The sequence below is a fragment of the Rhamphochromis longiceps genome, linkage group LG8, assembly GCF_057381845.1.
Source record: "Rhamphochromis longiceps isolate RC_006_pf linkage group LG8, R_longiceps_female_GT1.1, whole genome shotgun sequence".
Classification (NCBI taxonomy): domain Eukaryota; kingdom Metazoa; phylum Chordata; class Actinopteri; order Cichliformes; family Cichlidae; genus Rhamphochromis; species Rhamphochromis longiceps.
Window position 1 is genome coordinate 26,163,865 of NC_140564.1, and position 20,659 is coordinate 26,184,523.

Here is a 20,659-nt window from a genome sequence, read left to right on the forward strand (position 1 = left end):
GATGAGTGCGTGTCTGTGAAGACGAGTAAACAGAACTGACAGCTTTCTTGGCCAAAACTTTTACACCACTTTCATTGTGTCTTAAACTGTGCATTAAGTGCATTTAGAAATTAGGCAATAATTGACAAGCTGATGTTATCACCACAAAAATAGTCACAGATGATTGCAAGACATCCTCTGCAATATATGTGTGTAACTGAAGAATAGAAAGAGGGCCAGGAATTAAACGGGAATTATGTATTTATTCAGTGCTTTGAAATGACTGCGAGTGTGTGTGTATATATAATTATTATTTTAATTTAATAATGCCTAAGTTTATTTTATTAAATCCCTAATTAGCAATCCCTTCCTGTCTGCCATTTCTGCTTCTTCTGCCAGTTCGATAACTTATGTTTACTTTACTCGTTAATTTTGGGAATCTTCACCTCAAGGTGTCGTGAAATACAGGTGGGGAAATCTGACTGGAGCACCTGCATGTTTGAATAAAAGTAATGATGCTTTAGAGGAGAATCTTGTTCCATTTAAATTGCATGGAGTTACATTCCCTAACACTGTTTGGATTAAATGCAATTTTTTGTTTTAGCCCTTCTGTGTCTAACCTAAGTGGATGTTGGCCGAAAAATCATGTGGAGTTTTATGTAACTGGAGCTCGTATTCAGCTATATTTGAATGATCGTGGTCTGTGTAAAGTTGTTTAACTGCACATTGAATCTCTGGAATATCAGTATAAGCAAAAAGAAGTGCAATTTCAGCAGTACGTCTCAGTTTTCTTCACATGATAAAGAAATGTTGCTGTAGTTAATGAAATAAATCTGTCAGCACGATTCTTTGGGCTTTAATTGTAAAATACTATTGTTCAAAATTACGCAAAAACTTTTAGCAGCCCATTGCCCAATCAGTCCTGTAATTATAAGATGACATTTTTGTTAATTCACAGAAAATGTTGTGTTTTATTTATTTATTTTACTGTGGGCATTTTGTGGGAAAAAAAATCAATTGTAGTGAAAAAACAACTTTTCCGTCATTTAATTCTTTATCTGTTATTGCATTACTTTGGTGCAGTACACAGCAAATCCAGCATGTCCAAATTAACACTGTCGGATTTGATTTCAACACTATTAAAGTGTCTATATGGGTCCACACCAGAGAGTGTTAATTTAACTCTTTTTGGAGAGTTGGTACGTTAACTCTGATTTAGTGTTAAACACCAAATCTGTCTGGAGTTGATAATTTAACACTTGGTGTTAAGAGTTTATATATTAACTCTCAAAGAGTATTTTAGTTTAACTACGTAAGAGTTATCTTCTAATTCATTCTAAAAAGCGGGAATTTTACTGTTCTGAACTTCTAGAAATTTCTTTTGGAAATAAACATTTACGAAAAAGATGCAATGGTTTTTGAAAAACATTTATTCTGAACTGTGCACCACAATTTCAAAACATTTTCTGAAAGATGTAACAGTGTACATGTTCTCACTTTCATTAGAATTTTGTTTATCAAAAGGTCTGACATGGTAAATGCAAATAACAGCATTCTCATCACTTATTTCTTCAATACAATATGCATGTCCTTCATTCATCACTTTGTGGAACTTCAACACACTTCTGCTCTCCCCCATATTCCATCTTCACAAGCATATCCTGTGCGGAGATTGAATAAAAATTAGTTGACACTAATTAATGGCACAAATAATCCAGTAAACAATTGCAGCACAGTAAAAAAAAAAAAAGGAATCCTCTTTGAGACATTACTTGTGTAAAGTATTTTCCCAAAAGACAAAGACACAGGCAACAGGTATACTGAACTAAATGTAAAACCTCAACCTTTTTCATTTTTACCTAAACCGTGTGCACAAAACTCTGGAGGGATCTATGCTAACGTAGAACCCAGTCAGGACGTCTGCTACTGCTGTTTGCTCGTTTTTTTTTATGGGCGATCGTTTTCAGGCTTCAAGTAGCACCATTATACCAACATTTCACATTCTAGACATTGTTTTAGGTGTATTTGACCAAAAGTTTGACTGAAAATTCACATGCAAGCTTTTTTCAAGGCTGTGGTATTTGCCCGCAAACAATACCTTTCAGCTAGCTAAAACAGAATATTATGCTATCACCGAGCAACATGGCTATTGCCTTTCACACAGCTTTGTCTCAACTCCAAAGAGCCACAGAAGTAAAAGCTAATAGAAATAATTGAAACAATCTTTGAAAAAATGACTTACCAAGCATGGCAAACAACTCAAATATGTAGAGCAAAATGTTCTGAAACGGCTTCACTTCAGCTTCGATTGGAGCCGTGCTGGGGGCGGAGTCTGTGAATTTACTCTGTTGGTGTCATAGCCCCTGTAGGAGTTCAGAGTTAAGAGGTCAAGAGTTAATGTTTCCATTGTAACACCTCCAGATTTGACAGAGAAACACTCATTTTTAACACTCGATTTTAACTACTATCATTTTACACCTCAGAGTTACATTAAAAGAATGTGACTCTGCTTAGAGTAAAATTAACTCTACTTTTGCAAGAAGACTATTAACACCAAAACATTTAACACTTTTGAATTTGCTGTGTACGATTGGCTGTGGGAGAGGTCTTGTCAGTAGGACAAGCTGTAAAATACATGAAAATGCATTTAAAAGTCCAAAACGTTTCCCCTCCTTTACAGTTTCCAGAAGATGTCCAGTAGGCTGGATTGAAGTCTTTGCTAGACCAATTCTGGTCCCCGAACCTTATGTTTGATGCCCCTCTGGTAAAACCTTTTACTACATTTTGCAGGAATGTGCTGGAGAATGGTTAGAGACAATCTGTCTGTGATGTTACACATTTCCCTTCTATACCTGCAGCTGCATAAAGCCCAGAAATATGCACCTTTACCTGCCTTGAAGGCTGATAAGACGTTGGATGCCACCAAAGACGATATAAAAGACTAAGATAGCGTGCTGTCACTCGGCTTGTGAAGTCCTGTAGCAAAGCCTCAAGATATACCAATGTGACAAGGAGGGGTGGTTCTGATAGTAAAACCACTTGCTCATTGGCTAATGACTTGAAAAGTACTTCGCCAATGAGTGAGCAGGACATAGCATGGCTATTCCTCATTTATGAAACTTTTTTTTTTCCAAAATGACCCAACATGAGCGACTTAGTCCTTGAACTCAGCAGGAAAGGTCAAGAAAGAAAGCCTATTCCCAAAGACTTCTATAGGACCAGATATCTTTTTGCAACCACACCTATCATCATCTGGTGGCCTTCAGATAGAAGTAGGTTTAATGCACTACCACATTGGCTTTGTGTTTTTTTCCAACCAGGATTTTATGTCCACCACTGTGGACCATTACTTTTGTTGACGCTGCTTACCCTCAGCTGTCCAGAGCAGGTATCTACAGGGCAAAAGAAAAATGGAGGCCCAAGCAGTCTAAGATCTTAAAAGCTTACTGAACTTTCTCCTTGTCTAGTTCTCTCTTCTGTTTTTTTCTCCTCTTCTTCTGATTCCCGTGGGTTCTTTGTTTGCATAATCTTTGCAGTGCTACATGGTTTCACTGAATACATGCTTACAAAAAAGTGATCACAAAACATATTGATCGTTCATTGTGCAACTAGCTGAAAGTGAATGAAACATTTTTTCATTTTGTCCCCGTCCTTTCACTGTAGGAAATGAGGCTTTCCTGAATGTTACAAAATTAAGGGAGAAATGTGTTCCATAGGGGAAAAAAATAAAAAGAAAGATAAAAAAAAAATGCTACCTGGCACAACATCACATAAATTGTCGGGAAATGTTCATATTTTTAATTAAATTGGTTAGAAATGATAAACTGCAGCACTTCCTGGACACTGTCTCCAGCAGACTGCCATAAGGACAGATGCAGGTAATCTGTAATACATTGTGCAATAGCGCGGGACAATGCAGCACATCTGTCTAACAGATTATTATCTGTTCTCTTGTGTTAACATGCTATTTCAACCTTGCACTGTCACTACACTTTACACTATTTGCACTCTGAGCCACTTGGATGCTATCTATTTCATGCTTTTACTTAATTTAGAAGCCATTTTTACTGATAAAGTTTGCTTTATTTAATTTTACTCTATACTTTATATGGTCATTTTATTGTGTTGTCTTGTATTTTAATTGGATTTTAACTTTATTTTTTATGCTTCTTTTTAATCAAGGCCCTTTCTTTTGTGTACTTCTTACCCTGTTGAGCTATTGTAATTCGTTTATGTTGTACTTATTGTATTTTATTCTTATGTTCTATTCATTTAACATTTCTACAAAATATTGCTATTAATCTCTACTTTGTGAACAGTCAATTGGTTTCTCAACATAAAACTCACTGCAGCACAAAAATGATTCTTTTAAACTGATTTTTAGTTTTTCTGTTATTATTTTTCTCAGTGTAATCAGTTCTGTCCCTGGTTAGCTAGCATAAACTAATGTAAGTCTATTATCTACAACCAACCACATGACGTCACGTTCCGTGCTGACAGAAGATGGCTCCGTACATGTTCTCAAAATGTAAACTTTAAGCACTTCTTTCTTAAATTGGTGATTACCTGTTTAGTGTTTCATGTCCTCTTTAACGTCTGCTGTTAGAGAACTTCGAGGCTTGAATGACCACCCTGGTGATCTCAGTAAAATCAGTATCAAAACCCATTATGTCGAAATGTCTTGCATACAGTTTATTTGTTGGATTCATTTAAATTTGAACATATGTATATTTTTCACAGCCCTTCCTCTATTGTTTCCTTGTTGTTTTGCATTAGATTCTTTAATATGTATAAAATATTTGGGATTATTTATTATTTTAGGCTTACTTGATTTGATTTAGGGATTAACCAGAACCATATGTGTCACTCAGGGTGGAAAAACTGGCACACAACCCCTCACATCACAGTGCAGGGACATCTGTCTGTTTGGGTAATTGGCATTAACCCTTTTAAGCCGAGTGACACCATTTTTTTTTACAGCCCACACATCTGCATGGGGGTATTTAGAGGGTGTTTCTATGTGACAGAACAGTGCAAGAAGGTGTCCAGCAAAGATATAAAAGATAGTTTTTGTTGTTTCGATCAAGTACTTTAGCTTGCACATACAAGAGGACGTTCCACTTATTTACACTCGTTTACTGGACTCTGACCATCGTGATCAACCCCAAACTTAACTCTAGCCTTGCATTGCATGCTAAAATATAATGTTCTCCACTGCAGCAATTTTGTTTATTGTCCTAAAAAAGGAGGAAAATCAACACAGTATGACAGTTTAAACAGTTTTATGTGCTCATACCTTAAAGAATACAAGCACAAACATACACAGAGGGGCAAAAGTTGCCACACTTCAAAGCATATGGCCCAGGGCAGCTAAAATGTGTTAATGTTGATTGAATAAACTGCTCCATTACACTAATGTTAGCAGGCTGCATAGACCCGATGCTAATCCAAGGTAAGAGAATGGAGATGGAGCAGCTTATCTCTAAACTCATGGATATTGGAAAATGATTAGAAAAGTGATTAGAGTGGAGGGAGACCACTTAGAGAAACATACGCTTTCAGGTTCTGATGTTGTTCCCAATCACAACAGGACGCTACGCATTACTGCTATTAATGATGCAAGCAGCTTACTGCAAGGAAGAGAGAGGTTATGAGACTGAGGTGATAGGTGTTGATTGCAGTTTTCAACATAATCACCATGGAAATTTAGAATTACAGTGCACTATATACTCACCACCAGGACTTTGCTTTTAGTTCTTCTGCCTTCTGCCGTCAGAGCTATGCGTTTCCCTCTTTCTTTATAAACTGTTATATTTACTATGTTGGCACACAGCTTGCACACACAAAGCCTTCACATTACAACAGTACAAAGAAATTCAAAAGCACTGAAAACTGTAGAATGCTATTTATATTTATTTGTTTATTTATTTTACGCTTGCACAGTTGGTGTGGAGTACCCATAATTTTGTTGTACATGTACAGTGACAGGACTATTCTTCTTCTTCTGTTGACACTGACAGATTAAAAAATTGATGTTGTTTTTGTTTTTGCACTGCAGCCTCCATCTACAGGGGGAAAACAGAATCAACTGTCCACATTAGAAATGCAACCGAAGTGAATTCATCTGTACAGCTAGTGCCAGAGATCACCCAGCTGTGTTTGATTGACAGGGGCGCCATGACAACCCCGCATCAGCTCCCGGGTGTCCAATGAGAAGTCAGAGTCAGTGTCCCTCCCTGACTCCCAGGTGAGTTTAAAAATCAGATTTAAGCAGATTTCTGTCAGATGGTTCACGGAACGCTTTCCGCCTCCTTTTTGGCTTCAGTCTGCGAGCCAGATGGTTTTCAGGTCTCCCCTCGACTTTTTCTCAGCCTCCCGCCTCCTCCTGCCGCACTTTGCGGACGGGTCCCCTGTCCTGGCTCGCTCTCAGTCCCCGGATGACTCTTCCTTGGCTTGCGCTCCCGTTGCCCTCCCGGGACTGTGTTTCTCTGCTGCACAGATCGCCAGCGTGTGCGAGACCCTGGAGGAGACAGGAGACATCGAGCGGCTGGCCCGCTTCCTCTGGTCGCTCCCGGTGACCTCGGACGGCCGCGACTCTATTTCTGAACACGAATCTGTGCAGCGGGCTCGCGCTGTAGTAGCCTTCCACACGGGAAGTTTCCGAGAGCTTTATCACATCCTGGAGACTCACCGCTTCACGCGCGCCTCGCACGGTAAATTGCAGGCGATATGGCTCGAAGCGCACTACCGGGAAGCAGAAAAGCTACGCGGGCGGCCACTCGGACCCGTGGACAAGTACCGCGTGAGGAAGAAGTTCCCGTTACCCAGGACCATCTGGGACGGAGAGCAGAAGACACATTGCTTTAAAGAGCGCACCAGGGGCCTGCTGAGAGAGTGGTACCTGCAGGATCCGTACCCTAATCCGGGCAAGAAGCGGGAGCTGGCACACGCCACCGGACTGACACCGACCCAAGTAGGGAACTGGTTCAAAAACCGCAGACAGAGAGACAGGGCGGCAGCAGCCAAAAACAGGTCAGTAGATTTGACTAGGCTGTGCCCTTGGAAGGTGCACTGAGATTTGTTTGTCTGTCTTTTGTTTTTGTTTTTAAATAAATGCACGAGTGCATTTGGAGATTTTTTTCGTATCAAGTTACCGTATCTATATCACATTTCAGTTCAGTTTCATTCAGTTTTATTTATGTATCAAATCAAAACAACAGTGTGATGAGACTACTGTTCATACTTACTATTCAGTTGGGAAGTACTCTAGCTAAGGGTGCGCAAAAAGGCCATTCATGCGTAAAAGCGCACGCCCTGCAGCTTGTAGGTTTTCGTTTTCCAGTTGCACAGTCGGTCTTTCTTCACCTTTCTGTCACTACAATTTACTTCAGGGTCAGTGTGCGGGTCAAGCACCGTGCTGATGAAGGCAAAGCAAGGCATGCATGAATGGGCACAAATTGCTCATCATGCAAGGATAGACTCCAGTTTGACAGGGACGGAGATGGCATTAATTTAGTTCATAGGCTGAATTTAATTTCAGTTTTAGTTATAAGTTTTGTGTTCTACTTTACCTAAGTTGATAAAATTTACTTTTTTCCCCTCTTCAGTAATAGGTTGCAGCACCACCACATGTGTTCCGACAGAGCGCGTGCACTAAGCAGAGGAGGCTGTAGTCCAGACGGGAGCACAGAGCGCGCGGATGGAGAAACTCTGCTCTCAGTAACGGACAGTGACTCCGACTTGGACGTCTGACACTTTTAAAAGTGAAATAAACATTTAGGCTCTGCCGTTGGTCAACTGTGAGGAGAATGTGTGTGGACAAACGCTGGTCAGGATTTGCGCTGCAATAAATTCGGCGTATAAAACGCAATATTATTCCACAGGCGAAGCTTACGTTAACTTTTTCTGGGTGTTTTTCTTTCTTTTTGGTTTTTGGTGGTCTTCAGGTACAAATTTTGAATTGTAACCACCGATTTTATTTAAACTGCGTTATTGGAGGGTGAGTGCAGTGCACATCTGCTGACCCAGTTTGTCATGAGCATAATTAAACACGCATCAAGCAATGCACTCCTGTTGGACTTTAAACCCAGGGACCCCCCAAAGAGAAGACTGAAAACTGCCAGTGAGCGAATCACTTTCATTCTCACTCATTTTCTCAAATTATGTGTCATAAAAAATCAGTCTAGTTGTTCCTTTAGAGGCTCAAGGTGGACTCCTAAATGTTTACTGTAGACAATCAGTCAGCACCACTGAATTCTGCCTGCTCCCTGTCTGTTTGTATTTTAATAACCGTTTTTTGTCAACTTTCCATCTTTTCGTTATTTAAAATTTACTGTGTAGCCATGTTCTGTCTACTTGATGTTCATTTTAATGCTGAATAAATGTTTTTTGGTATTTTATAGAAATAAAGTTATTTATTATATCACTGTTATGAATACTTTTGTAATGATCCGTAACCAAAAACCTGTCATGTAAACAGTTAACACACACAAAAAAAACACAATTTATGATTACAGTAAATACTAGTATTTACTAGTATTGATTGCAAATGACTCGCATGTGGCTTCAGCCTAAAATGTGTTCTTAAGGGGTAACCTAAAGGGATTTATCAAAGCATATAAAGCTTATCAAAGCTTTGTTGTTTTCTGATTGATCCAAAACCCCAAATAAGGGAAAAACATACATATAGAATTGCAAATAAAAACTTTGCTTAAATAAACTCAAACTATCCCTTTTTTCAACCAGTTGAGTATTAAAACCGTGCAGAATACGTTTAATAATCGTGTTGGATTTTCCGTAAGTATTCGTTTATTTTTGCCTACTTTTGCGATCAGTATGTTTAACCTGACTTTCCCGCAAAATGGCCTCGATTCCGGTCCACACAGTGACCTTTTTTGTATGCCAAATATTTTTATACACCTGTATACATGCAAACTACGCCTACATATATGGATAGATATTATTTAAATACTCTCACTTTCTGGAAACGCTATTTAACAAAGTAAATGCACACCGGCTCCACCTAGTGGTAACATTAAATTCAATTTCTGTAGAAAACCAACGACTGTTTTCTACAGTCATTGGTTTATACCCGTTTATGTAAGTCCAATCTGTTAAAGCTGAAACTATGCAGTAGTTGATACAATACTTCAATAGTGATTCACCCACTCTACAGTAATATAACCGGACTTTACTGCACCACTACTGCCTTTATTGGGGTTTTTAATGTATTGTACATTTTAAGTTAAAAAAAAAAGAAGAAGAAGAAAGAAACAGAGAGAGAGAGACTTTTAATTCTAATGTGCCACATGTCTATATATTTTTAAACCATCATCTCCAACATTAGTCTGGCTCCACCACTTGGGTAGTATTTCTGAGACAACTGACTCATATTTCTTGGCATTTATCTTGGTTCGGCGTGAGTCACACTATCCTGTGAAGCGCGAGAAGATCAGAATAGCATTTTGTTTTAACATGCAATGGTTTTCCAGCACAGACGACTGGACGACCTTTTTCCTCCTGACCATTGCAAAATGGCAACGATCTCCGAGCTGCACTTGAACACAGCGTTCAGTGACATCACGACTGATAGCGTCATCCTTCCGGTGATACTTTTCTTGCACCAGCAGGTGGCGCAGTTGGACAGGCCTGATCATAAACTGCATAGGCGTTAATAAACAGTCTCTGATGATATGATGACATTTTACTCATCATTCTATTTAATTTACTAGATCATAATTTGATATCTAAATAAATAAATAATACATTATTTCAGACAGGAGAATCAGCTGGATGTAGCGGAGTGGAAGATGCTACTGTTTTCACTGGACAGAATTAGAAATGAGTATGTCAGGGGGACACCTTTAGAGACAAAGTATAGAGGTAAGCTTGAGAGAGTTTGGACATGTGAAGAGGAGGGATGGTGGATATATTGGGTAAAGGGTATAGAAAATGGAGCTGCCAGACAGGCCACAGTAATGGAAGTAGGAGGACACACAGAGGGTTGGTGTGACAAACAAGGATACTAGGCATAGGACACGATAGAGGCCACTGTGGCCTAAGTGAGTATCCAAAAGAAGACTTTTGCTTGTGATAAGACCTGGGTACCTCTTCTACCACTGGCTCCATGGTTAAGATGCTCAGATTCCTCCATAGGGAAAAAATATGAAAAAAGACATGGCCAAGAGGCTCTTTGTGAAGATGTGTTTGTTATGTTTTCAGCAGCTGTAATTGTAAGAGTTATATTTCAATTCCAAACCAACAAAGGAATAAACAAGCAGCACGTTCGGAGGAGAAGAAATGATGACGTTTGATTATGGTTTCGCTCTGTTTAAGGACTAGTGGAGGCAGACGGCAGGGAAAAGCTGGAGTTTTAGCAGATACTTTGCAGTTATAAGTTCCAGGATGTGTATGTTGCTTGAGCGAGTGCACAGGAGGTCAGGGCTTCACTAACATAGAGTCCAGAAGATTTATGACAAAAACAGCGCTATGCTTGTGGTGTAGTTTTAAATAAAGTTTAGAACAGCATAAGTAATGAATATATATCTAAATTTGATTGTTTTGAGTACTGGCATGTCTTGGGACATTTCTGAAATTGCATCACTCACTGCTGATTTAAAAACCAGTCAAACATCTATTATACTCTTATAGGAGTAGCCAGTATTACTGTAGTACTTTATAAGATACTAAAATACTATTCCAGCAATTTGAAAAAGTGTAGATGGTTTCTTACTTTCAGGGCTCTTTCATGTGAGAAGAAATGTGAAAACAGAGGTTCTGGAGCATTTTCATGTAATATTTTGGAACTATTCTAAGTTTCTATTTGGGGAAAGAAACTATAGACATTTTGGGTGAATATGATAATTTTTATAGAAAATGGGCAATTTATTAAAAAAATATAATTAAATGTAATGTTTTTTTTATTATCACATGAAATGTAATGAAAGAATATGAATTTTTAAGGAGGCTCTACCTCCTCCCTGTATATGTGGATAAAACCCACCAACCCTTTTTATAGTCTGTTAAAATTTGAATTAATCTCTAAATCTAGTTAAATGAAGTTATTTGGTGATGATTTGATGATGACATTTCAGAACATTTATTATGTAAATATGCTGAATTTAGGCTAGTTAAATTCCGTAAGTACAGTGGAAAAAAAGAGTAGCAATTTGCAGTTTTTAAGGGACAAGAGAAAAAACCCAGAATATAATTATTTTTTCGAAGAACTGGTAACTGTTTGCTTTAAGGTAAGAAGGGGATAGGGTACTCTAAAATTGAACCTAAACCCCTATAAAAGTAATGGTTGATTATAAAATAATAAGAAGGGCTCATTGGATTACTCTACAATATAGCCTGGAGCCCTATTATTGTGGTGTAATTACAATGTAAGAAGAGAAGGTTAGCCTAGTCTAAAAGGCAGCCTGGACCCCTAATAGTAACATGTAATTACAAAAATAAGACAGGGTCTTTAGGATAATCTATTATACAGCCTTCAACCCTAGTAGTAATGTCTGATTACAAAAGAATAAGGGATTTAGGAGCTTCAGGATATAGGGAAGTAATGCAGCCTGAAGCTCTATTAGTATGTATTGTATCTTGAAGCATATTAGACTACTCTAAAATACAGCCTAGACACCTATTAATGTGTAATTACAAAATAAGAAGTGCTCTTTGGGATACTCCATAATATAATGAAGCCTGGAACACTTTATAATACAGACTGTAGCTCTGTTAGTATCTACAATGTAAGAAGGGATGCTTAGATTACTGTAAAAGGCATCCTGGAACCCTAATTAAATACAAAGCAGGGTTGAAACCCTTTATAATAAAGCCTAACCCCAGGAATACAACAGACATGGTTCCGGCTTTTCATCACCACTGGAGCCGACTGCACCTGCTCAAGACAATGCTTGTAATTCTACCAGACGTACCACAAGTGTCCAAGCGGCTCTCTGCTCCACGTTGCTTAAAATAGGCCTAGTCTGTTTTTTCTCTGTCTGTCTGTCTGTCTCTCTTTTTAGGAAGACATGTCAATCTGCACAGAGCAGATGACAAGGGCAGAAAGTCTGACAGAAAATCGACGCGGACAGTGTCATAACTTTTCAATTTTCCCTGTGAAACCATCAAAGCTTGCAAACAATGAAATAAAAATTGTGTAAAAGGCAGTTGGGATACTCTTTAATAAAGCTTTATTACTTAAAAATGTTTAGTGTTAAAATGATTTAATCTTAAAAACAACAAACAACTGTTGACTATGACTCATTTTTTAAGTATCATTGGGAATCTGTAGTATTTTAGGAACCTGAAAATCACATCCTATATTCAGGGTGTGGTAAAACGCGGGCTGTATTATAAAGTGCTGCCACCAGATTTACTCAACAATATCAGCCCTGTCTCTTCAGACTCTCTAACTGTGCGTGAGGCTGTCTGTGGTCATGCATGAGGACTGATGGGCTCTGTGGGCTGTCTGGCCATGACACGCGCGTTCACACATACACATTACTCCACGCCTGCGGGTGAATTCCATCGCCCCTCTTTTAAAAACACCTCTTCCAGCTGAGCACACACACACACGCACACACGTATGTATGCACGCACGCACGCGCACACAGATTCTCTCTGTCTTTCTTTTCTCTCATCCGGCGCAGAAGCCCGGCAACGCGGGTGACGCGTTTTGCGCATTTCCTGCAGCTCGCGCTCACTCACAGATTCAGGAGCGAGGGGACGGGAAGCGAGGGGAGCGCGCAGAGAGCGAAAGGAGAAAAAAAAAGCGAAACGGGAGCGGAGCACTGGGATGTGTTTGGGGTGCTCGTGACCCCCCAAAAAACCGTCATTTGGGGGGGTGGGGGGGCAATAAAAGGCACTGCTTTCCGAGGGTTACGCGCAAATATCGCGGTGCCGTGAGGTCTTAGGAAGGAGATTATCCAGGAGAGGAGCGAGTGAGCCGAGACGGGCTGGAAGAGGAGAACCAATCCCGGATGGCTAGGCGCGGCTGGTCGCGCTCTCTTCCACCTTGACCCGGGAGAGACACACGAGGACCGCGGGGAAGCTCCGGGACTTCACGTGAACGTGAGCCAGTCAACCTGCGTTTCTGATCAGAGACATTCATACCCCGTTCTGTTTCCGCGGTAACAGGAATTTTGTGTGGCTCACGAGACCGATCGTAAACAAACAAGGCAGCCGCCTCGGTGGGAGAGCGTCCACCAGGAGACCCCTGAAGGGTGTGAGTCCGCGTTATTTCTGCGTTTTTCAGTCTGCTGGGGATCAGTCAGCTGCCCTGTTGGCGTCTCTGCGCGCGTGTGTGGATAACGAGCTGTTCTGATATGGCTGTACTAGACTGAGAGTCCAAGGAGCCAGCGGCATTATGGGATGTAGCAGGACTGTGCAGTGACCCCGCTCATTGGAAGGAAACACTCTGTGTACAGGAGCAGGAACAGGCAGACTAGCCTAAACACACACACACACACACACACACACACACACACACACACACACACACACACACACACACACACACTCATCCTTTTACGCACACACACTTCCCAGCAGCCATGCCTGTGTTCAGTGGTCTGTTGAAGGTGCGGGTTTGTGAGGCGGTGGACCTAAAGCCCACTCCATGGGCGCTGCGTCACGCAGTGGGGAAGAGCGGCTCCTTCCTGCTGGACCCCTACCTGGCTCTGAATCTGGATCAGACCCGACTAGGCCAGACCGCCACCAGAACCAAGACCAACAGTCCCGTTTGGCACCAGGAGTTCTGCACCGAGGTGCGTGAGGGAAGGAGCCTGGAGCTGTCAGTGTTCCACGATGCACCCATCGGGTATGATGACTTTGTGGCCAACTGCACCATCCAGCTGGAGGACCTGCTGCAGAACGGAACCAGGCACTACGAAGACTGGGTATGCGTTTGATCTGTAGCTGTGTATGCGTGTGTGTAGGTGTGCGTGTCTGTAGGTGAAAGCCACAGTTTTGCATGTGCAGGTGGAAGGAAATCCTAAACACTGTATCTGCATAGTGTATTTTATGTGGTCTATTAGGCTGTGGTATGCATGCCATTGCTTGACTGCTTGTTTCATGTTCCTGTTCACAGTGAACAGCTAGGAAAAAGTATTCCCAGGTTTCACCTGTCGGTTATTATTGCGTAAGGAATCAATACTGTTGGTCTTCTATTCCCAAAATTCAAACGTGAGCCTTTGCCACACCAGTGGGTGAAACTGAAAAAGACTACAATATGATGGCGAGGACTTTAGGACCTTATTATGCTTGTTTTCTGCTCACAAGAGGTCCGCCCTCCCCTCCAGCTTCAGGTTCCTATTACAGACAGTATAAAAGATGGTGGTGGCTTCCAGGTCTGAAAAGTGAAACTAACATGACAGTACCTTCAACCAAGATTCTTTGTAATATCCACCAGGGGGTGATACTCATGGTTACGGACCTACTAGAGTCCATTTTGGAAGATTTTGATCAGTCGGCTAACGTTTGACAAGTTGTTAGCTGGTTTCACAATCAAATCTGCCCCTCTTTCCGTATAGTCAGTTTAAAAAACATGAAAAATGATAAGAGTGTGATTGCTTCAGAACAAGACTTTTCTAAACCACCAGTTTCATGTTACAATACCAGCATCTATCTCCTAAAGGCTCCATTTCACACTGAAGTTTCCTCTCTTGTTGTAACCTGATGTTCAAACCGTCTGTTTGTGAATTGTAGCCAGTGAGAGGCTAGTTGATTTAAAGGGGAAAAAGGTTGTTTCAGAAGGTAGATAAACCAAGGGCCTGCACCAAGGTCCAGTGTAATGCTCGACTTAAAAGTCTGCAGCACTGATTTTTTCCTTCACAGAAATATAACTATACTTAACAGCTACACAATATGTCCACTTTAATCGGTAACAAATATATGTTTAACTCTAGTTTCATTCAGTATCAAGACTGACACCATCCCTATCCAGTGAAACCTCTGGTTTCAGTTCAGAGCCTTTTACAATGAAGTGGGCCTTCATATTTATGACAACGTTAGTGAGGCAAGGCGGAGATGGTTTGGACATGTGCAGAGGAGGGATAGTGGATATACTGAACAAAGGATGTTAAATATGGAGCTGCCAGGCAGGAGGAAAAGAGGAAGACCATAGAGAAGATTCGTGGATGTTGTGAAGGAGAACATGCGGAGGAAGATGCTAGGGATAGGATCAAGAAGGAAGAAGAAGATGTTTACCTTATGTTTATTATTAAATGCTCTCTTCCAGTGTCAAACATTTGCACTGAGCTCTTCGTCAGAGCCTCCACTTCTGTTATTCATATTCCTTAGCTGTGCTGCAGTCTGTCGTTGTCACACTGCAGGTGTGTATGGATATAACAGCTGGAGTCTGACTGATACCACATTATAAAAGCCGATACCGATATTTGGTCATTTAAGAATCCAATATTCCAGCATATCGGCCGATATGGTTTTTCTTTCATGAGAAACGGATTTCCCTAACACTTGTTACGTGTGGTCATTTTTAAGTTATTTGCACTCTGCTCAGATTAGCTGTTTGTTGTGTTCGTGGCCTTACAAGAAAGTGTTTCCAACGGGGAATTTGCAGAGTGCCCTCTAGTGGCTGAACTATGCAACATCAACACTCATAACATGGTTGAAGGGTGTTTCTTCTGTCTCCGTTACTCTTATACTTTCTATAAATGCCAATATCAACCTCCAACCAAAGTCATGGAGTCGTCTTTTTCTAATGTGAAATGAGACCATGTAGGGGCGACTTGTTTTCCATTCTATTATCATGCAGCTTTACCCTCGTTATCTGTGACACAGGAGCTGTTCGGACTTGCATTGCATCTGGTTTGGGCATCTCAGGTTCGACTTGCAGTCGCCCTTTCACAGTTCATCGCATTCCTCCTGTCTCTTTGCACTCGCAGAAACAGGAGCTGTTGTTTTCTTTAACCCCCCTCCGAAAACGCAGCATTGCAGCTCAAGATAAGTTTGTTTTTTTACTTATTTATTAGTTTTACTGTCCTTTCAGAGATGTACTCAGCTATGCAGAGGAGAAAACTATACTATGGTTTCCCATCATTTAACGTTAAGACTGTGATGTTGGATTGCTACACATAGATTTGTATGTAAGGGAATAAAGAGCTGTTTGTTTTAGGTCTGCAAGTTTTGTCTCCAGTTATAACATGTGATCTCGTTCCACTGCTTCCCCTCATTTTGTGTCAACTTGCCTTATGTTAGACGAAAGGCTAATGAAGGTGATTTCAGGACAGAGTTGGGAGGGGGAGAGGATAACGGCAGACTGTTCTCCAAAGCACATTGTGAAATACTCTGATAATTTTCTACCTTTCAGGCAACTGTTTCAGGCAAGACACACACACACACACACACACAATGAAAATCCACTGTCAGGCCTTTGGAAGAGGATATGAAATCACAGCACCCACTTATTACAATATTATTACAGTTTATTTTGTGAAATGTCATTTTCCTCTTTGAAGTAAGAGTATTTAATAGAGGCCCTGCTCTCAGCTGGATTAACATATGACCGTGATGTAATCTTAAAAAAAAAGAAAGAGGGGCAACAAAATGCTCATTGTGGTGAATTAATCGCAAATCTAAAGTCTTAGGAAGCTTATTTTCATGATGCAATGCTGCAAAAAATGTCAGTGTGAGCTCTGTTAATGAGTGTCGAATGTGAAAGTGTATATGATTTCATGCTTGCCAAACTAGGTTTCCTTAACGGGGGGTGGGGGTTAATTGATGTGCAGTTACATAACCTTATGCTATGTCAGCACACGCACTTGTATATAAACCAGCACACACACAGGCACCCACTTTGCCCCTCAGCCATCCAAAGTGAGGTCAGAGCATATGGATCAATGTGCTGATTGACCACATCCCATCGATCAGCCAGCCGGCTCGTCAATACATCTGCCTCAGAGCGACACAGTCCCTCTCACCCACCCCCCCCCCATTATTCCATTACTCACCATTTCTGCCTCCCGAGTCTTTCTCATCCTCCCCTCTTCAGCAGCGAGCTCATCTTTCAGCTTTAAGAACACCCCCACTCTCCCGCCCACCCTTCGTTTACCCATCATCTTCCTCTTCCTGCCTCGCTCGTGCACCTTAAACTCCTCTTTTATCTGCTTCCTCCTGATGCTCTTACCTTCTCGTGCGCCTCTGTCTTAAGCGAGGAAGGAAGGATGTGATGTTCAGTCTCAACAAGGAGGTAGCGGTGGGAAATATAGTATACTCGTTAATAGGTTGTCTGACTCAGATCAGACAGGGTTTTCTCTTCAGTTTTTTTTTAAACTCATTTATACAAAAAATAAAAATAAAATAGGCCAGCCTGCCTCTCACACACTGATTTATCACTACTCGCTGTATGTTTCACAAAAAATACATTATTAGGGATAAACAGAGAATACTGTTAACACAAGAATGACTTCTGGAATCAGATCTTTTCAACCTTTTCTGCTCGGTGGTGGATGCAAACCCTCTGTATAAATCTCTCTGTATGTAAAAATGAGCAAGCAAATTAAACTGGGTGGTAAGGCTTTAAATCTAGCTCACTAATTCTTTCATGGTAAATTTATCTGTTACTTATTTGACCCTTAAAAGGTCACAAAATAGTAATGAATGACCTTCATAGCCGCATGGGGAACTCTCTGCTTGCATCTTATTAAGGTGGAATGAAATGCTCTTTAGGTATTCTGGCTTTTTAAATAGCTTCAACAGTTAATGACAATCAAAAATGATGACAGATTGTCTTTTGGTCAACTAATTATGTAACTTCAAAGTTCTGGTCAGAATTTGGAAAAGTTTATCCCCAGAGGATGAATCCTAAAAACCTAGAATCCTAAAGAAGATTCTTTCTAACGGATTACCGTACCGTGCATTCATTCCTCCCTCAGGATGCACACCGACCAAACATTAATCCCTGTCATTGACCGAAAAGTTTAGCCAAATTTAGCCGTCATCAATTTAAACAGTCAGTCTTTTACTTTGGTTCATTGGCTAAATATTAATATTGACTTTTGAATGAACATTAGCTATATGTTGTAGTTGGAGATAGATAACTAAAGCCCCTTTGCCATTCGCCACGGATCGCCATGACTTGATTTGGATTGACTGGTTTTCCACTACAATCTGGTACTAGCGAATGTGCGTGGTTGTCGTGACAGAAACATGTCCGAGCGTCCCACAATGTTATTAATATGGCACACGAACTCTACAAAAAAGGTGGACGTCAAATGAAACCTGCTGCTCGGTCTGTGACTTTTTGTCTGACTGGGGGACCATGGCGTTGTTTTAACCATTTCCTTAGTTGCTGGGTTTCAAAAATGGCTGTTTTAATTTTCATGAACGAGAGGCTTTCTTGACTCATCGAGTGATGCTACTGACCAGCCAGTCAGTGGCATGCAGTCTGATGATGTCACACTTTAGTGCCTGCTGGGATCGCTTGGAACCCCAGTTGAGCGGGTACTAAAAAAGTATCTGGTACCAGCTACTATGACCTAATGGAAAACGCTGAAAACCGTGGCGAACCGTGCTGAGTTGATCCAAGTAGGTACTAATGGAAAAAGGGCTTAAGACTAAACTAAGTAAACAGATAGATCCCCCCACTCCCCGTCCCATTTTCAGCAAATGCAGAATCACCCATCTGGGATTATTTTGGTTTTAAACCAGGTTACATCAGTGAACTGAAGGACTTAAACAAAGCAGGGAGATGAAGGATGTTACCGCTTGCAGCCTCCAAATGAAAAGCAGGTACAGATATATGTTATCCAGTGTCAAATATGATTTCTGAATTGACATTGCTTGTCAGCCTAGGCCAGGGGTCGGCAACCTCCTCCTTTTTTAAAAAAAAAAAAAAGGAGACAGAAATTAGGGGAACAAGCAGTGATTTGAGCCAAATACTAGTCTTAGATTAGATTACATTTGTGCTTTGCAGGTAATTATTTACCAAGTTGAATTCTCAAGGCACAACATTAAATTAGCAGTTGTGAACTCAGCCAGTCCAGTCTCTCATAGCCACTATATTCATCCAGTAGCTCATCCATTCTGTAGACATCGTGTTTTTTGAGTTTGCAAAAGATTTTCCATAAGACACAAAAATAATTTAATATTCAGTTAAGCCTAGCTAAAAGAAATCTTTTGTGCTCAGTTGCAGTGCCATGTTTTTGTTCTTGGACTATGATCATTAAGTCTGCTGTGTGCAAAGAGGGCCATTGAACAAGTCAGTAGAACGCCAGGTCTGAAGGAAAAAAAACAGTATAGAGCTCCACAAAATCTGTGACTTAATACAGTTTGCATAATGGATCCTGGATCACGCTACCCCTATCATTGTATATTAACCACTGCCCTTCTAAGCAGCAATAATATCAGTAATTGGCAATCTAATAGGGGGAAGAGAGGGCAACTGGATTATGAAGAAGATCACCTAAATCATTAATTAAAATATATTCTTTTTCTCTTACATTGGACCTTTCATCCATCCATTCTCTGTCTGAATCAAACGTTTTAGCTTCCTCTGCTCTCCATTTAACCCGTCTTTCTTGTGATTGGCTGCCCCTCCCAATGTGGGTGGGTGGAGCTTCTGTGCTCACAGCCCAGGGTTCAGCAGCCTGAAGCCTGAGATTTTGCATCATAGGAATTATTTGCACATATATTGACATTATTTGGTCGCTTTCAAGAAAATAAGCAAAATAGACCACTTTAGTGTGTACGAATTATTGAAACCTCGGCAGAGTTTGCAGTACTTAGAGCAGATCAGTGACAAAAACCGAAGTGTACAGTAATACACAGTGAGACCCAGCACAGAGTACAGCCAAATGGCATACTTCCTGCTGTTCAGAAGAACACTGAGGCATGTGTACCTCAGCTCCATCTTTCTCACTTCCTCCGCCCTTCTGCTGCCTCTCTCATCCCATCTCGTCATCGCTCCATCTCTGTCGTATGTGCGCTGTTATCCGCATCCCCTCTGCTTCCTGTTCTCTTTTGTCTTCCACCACCTCTCCATCTCCCCGGGACCCAAGCGCTGGTTCCTGCTTTGTGCTGCTGGTGAAATATTAACCAGGACTTTGATGCTTATTAATTGTCCCACTCAGTAATTGAGATGCTCTACGGAGCCCATCCCCATGGTGACAGTGACAGCCCCGTCCCCTTGGTGACAGTCACTCACCCACAGACACATCAGAGATAGAGAGAGAGAGATGGGTAGGTAGGAGCTTTTTTCTTTTGGTGGGGGGGGGGGGGGGGGGGGGGGGGGGGGCAGGGGGTAAGAAAGGGCAGAGAAAAAAGCAAGAAAAGCAGCGTTTTAGTTCTTTTAGAAGGAAGAGTGATTCAAACTCAAGGCCTTCAAAGGTAGAGAGACTTAAAGGGTTCCCTTGTGCTGCGTGCCCACTCTTCAAGGGAAATTCCACTTTACTCACCAGCATAATTATGCCGATGATGTATTCAGGTAGTCGGTGAGACACGACATTACAGCATCAACCACTGGGCTCTGTAAATCAAGCCTCAGGCAGGTTTGGACAAGTTTTACTCAGTAACAAAACAGTAATTAATCATTCGTCACAAAATAGAGTTGCTGTTTAGATCATCAACGGCGTAATGTACCGTTTAGGACACACAGGTTAGTTACACCGCCATTTATGTATTGTTTTCTGTTCAATATAGCAGCTGTGTTTATTATTTCGTGACTGAA

The 20,659-nt window shown here is 41.0% G+C and overlaps 2 protein-coding genes and 1 long non-coding RNA gene across 3 annotated transcripts in view; 2 read left to right on the forward strand and 1 right to left on the reverse strand.

The window, feature by feature from the left end:
• Positions 1 to 1,391: 1,391 nt before the first annotated feature.
• On the reverse strand, positions 1,392 to 5,867 carry LOC146663836 (uncharacterized). Its single transcript, XR_014913068.1, has 2 exons — positions 2,222 to 5,867; positions 1,392 to 1,640 (listed from the first exon to the last, which is right to left on the reverse strand). It is a non-coding gene; the product is annotated as an uncharacterized LOC146663836 (long non-coding RNA).
• A 299-nt stretch (positions 5,868 to 6,166) lies between these two features.
• LOC146663837 (homeobox protein SIX3-like) lies at positions 6,167 to 8,401 on the forward strand. Its single transcript, XM_085416746.1, has 2 exons — positions 6,167 to 7,011; positions 7,587 to 8,401. Exons 1-2 carry the CDS (start codon positions 6,317 to 6,319, stop codon positions 7,729 to 7,731), a joined length of 840 nt encoding a protein of 279 aa, XP_085272872.1. The 5' UTR covers positions 6,167 to 6,316; the 3' UTR covers positions 7,732 to 8,401.
• A 4,279-nt stretch (positions 8,402 to 12,680) lies between these two features.
• The window catches only part of LOC146663838 (protein kinase C epsilon type-like), a 54,764-nt gene continuing 46,785 nt past the window's right edge, over positions 12,681 to 20,659 (forward strand). The window contains exon 1 of the mRNA XM_085416747.1: positions 12,681 to 13,874. Within this exon, the coding sequence (XP_085272873.1) occupies positions 13,530 to 13,874 (345 nt within the window). The 5' untranslated portion in view covers positions 12,681 to 13,529. The remainder of the gene's footprint in view (positions 13,875 to 20,659) is intronic.

Bases quoted from the DNA above. Each gene is read 5' to 3' on its own strand.
- LOC146663837 (XM_085416746.1), top strand. From the start codon at position 6,317: ATGGTTTTCAGGTCTCCCCTCGACTTTTTCTCAGCCTCCCGCCTCCTC. The intron at 7,012-7,586 runs GTCAGTAGATTT...TCCCCTCTTCAG, and splicing joins GCGGCAGCAGCCAAAAACAG to TAATAGGTTGCAGCACCACC.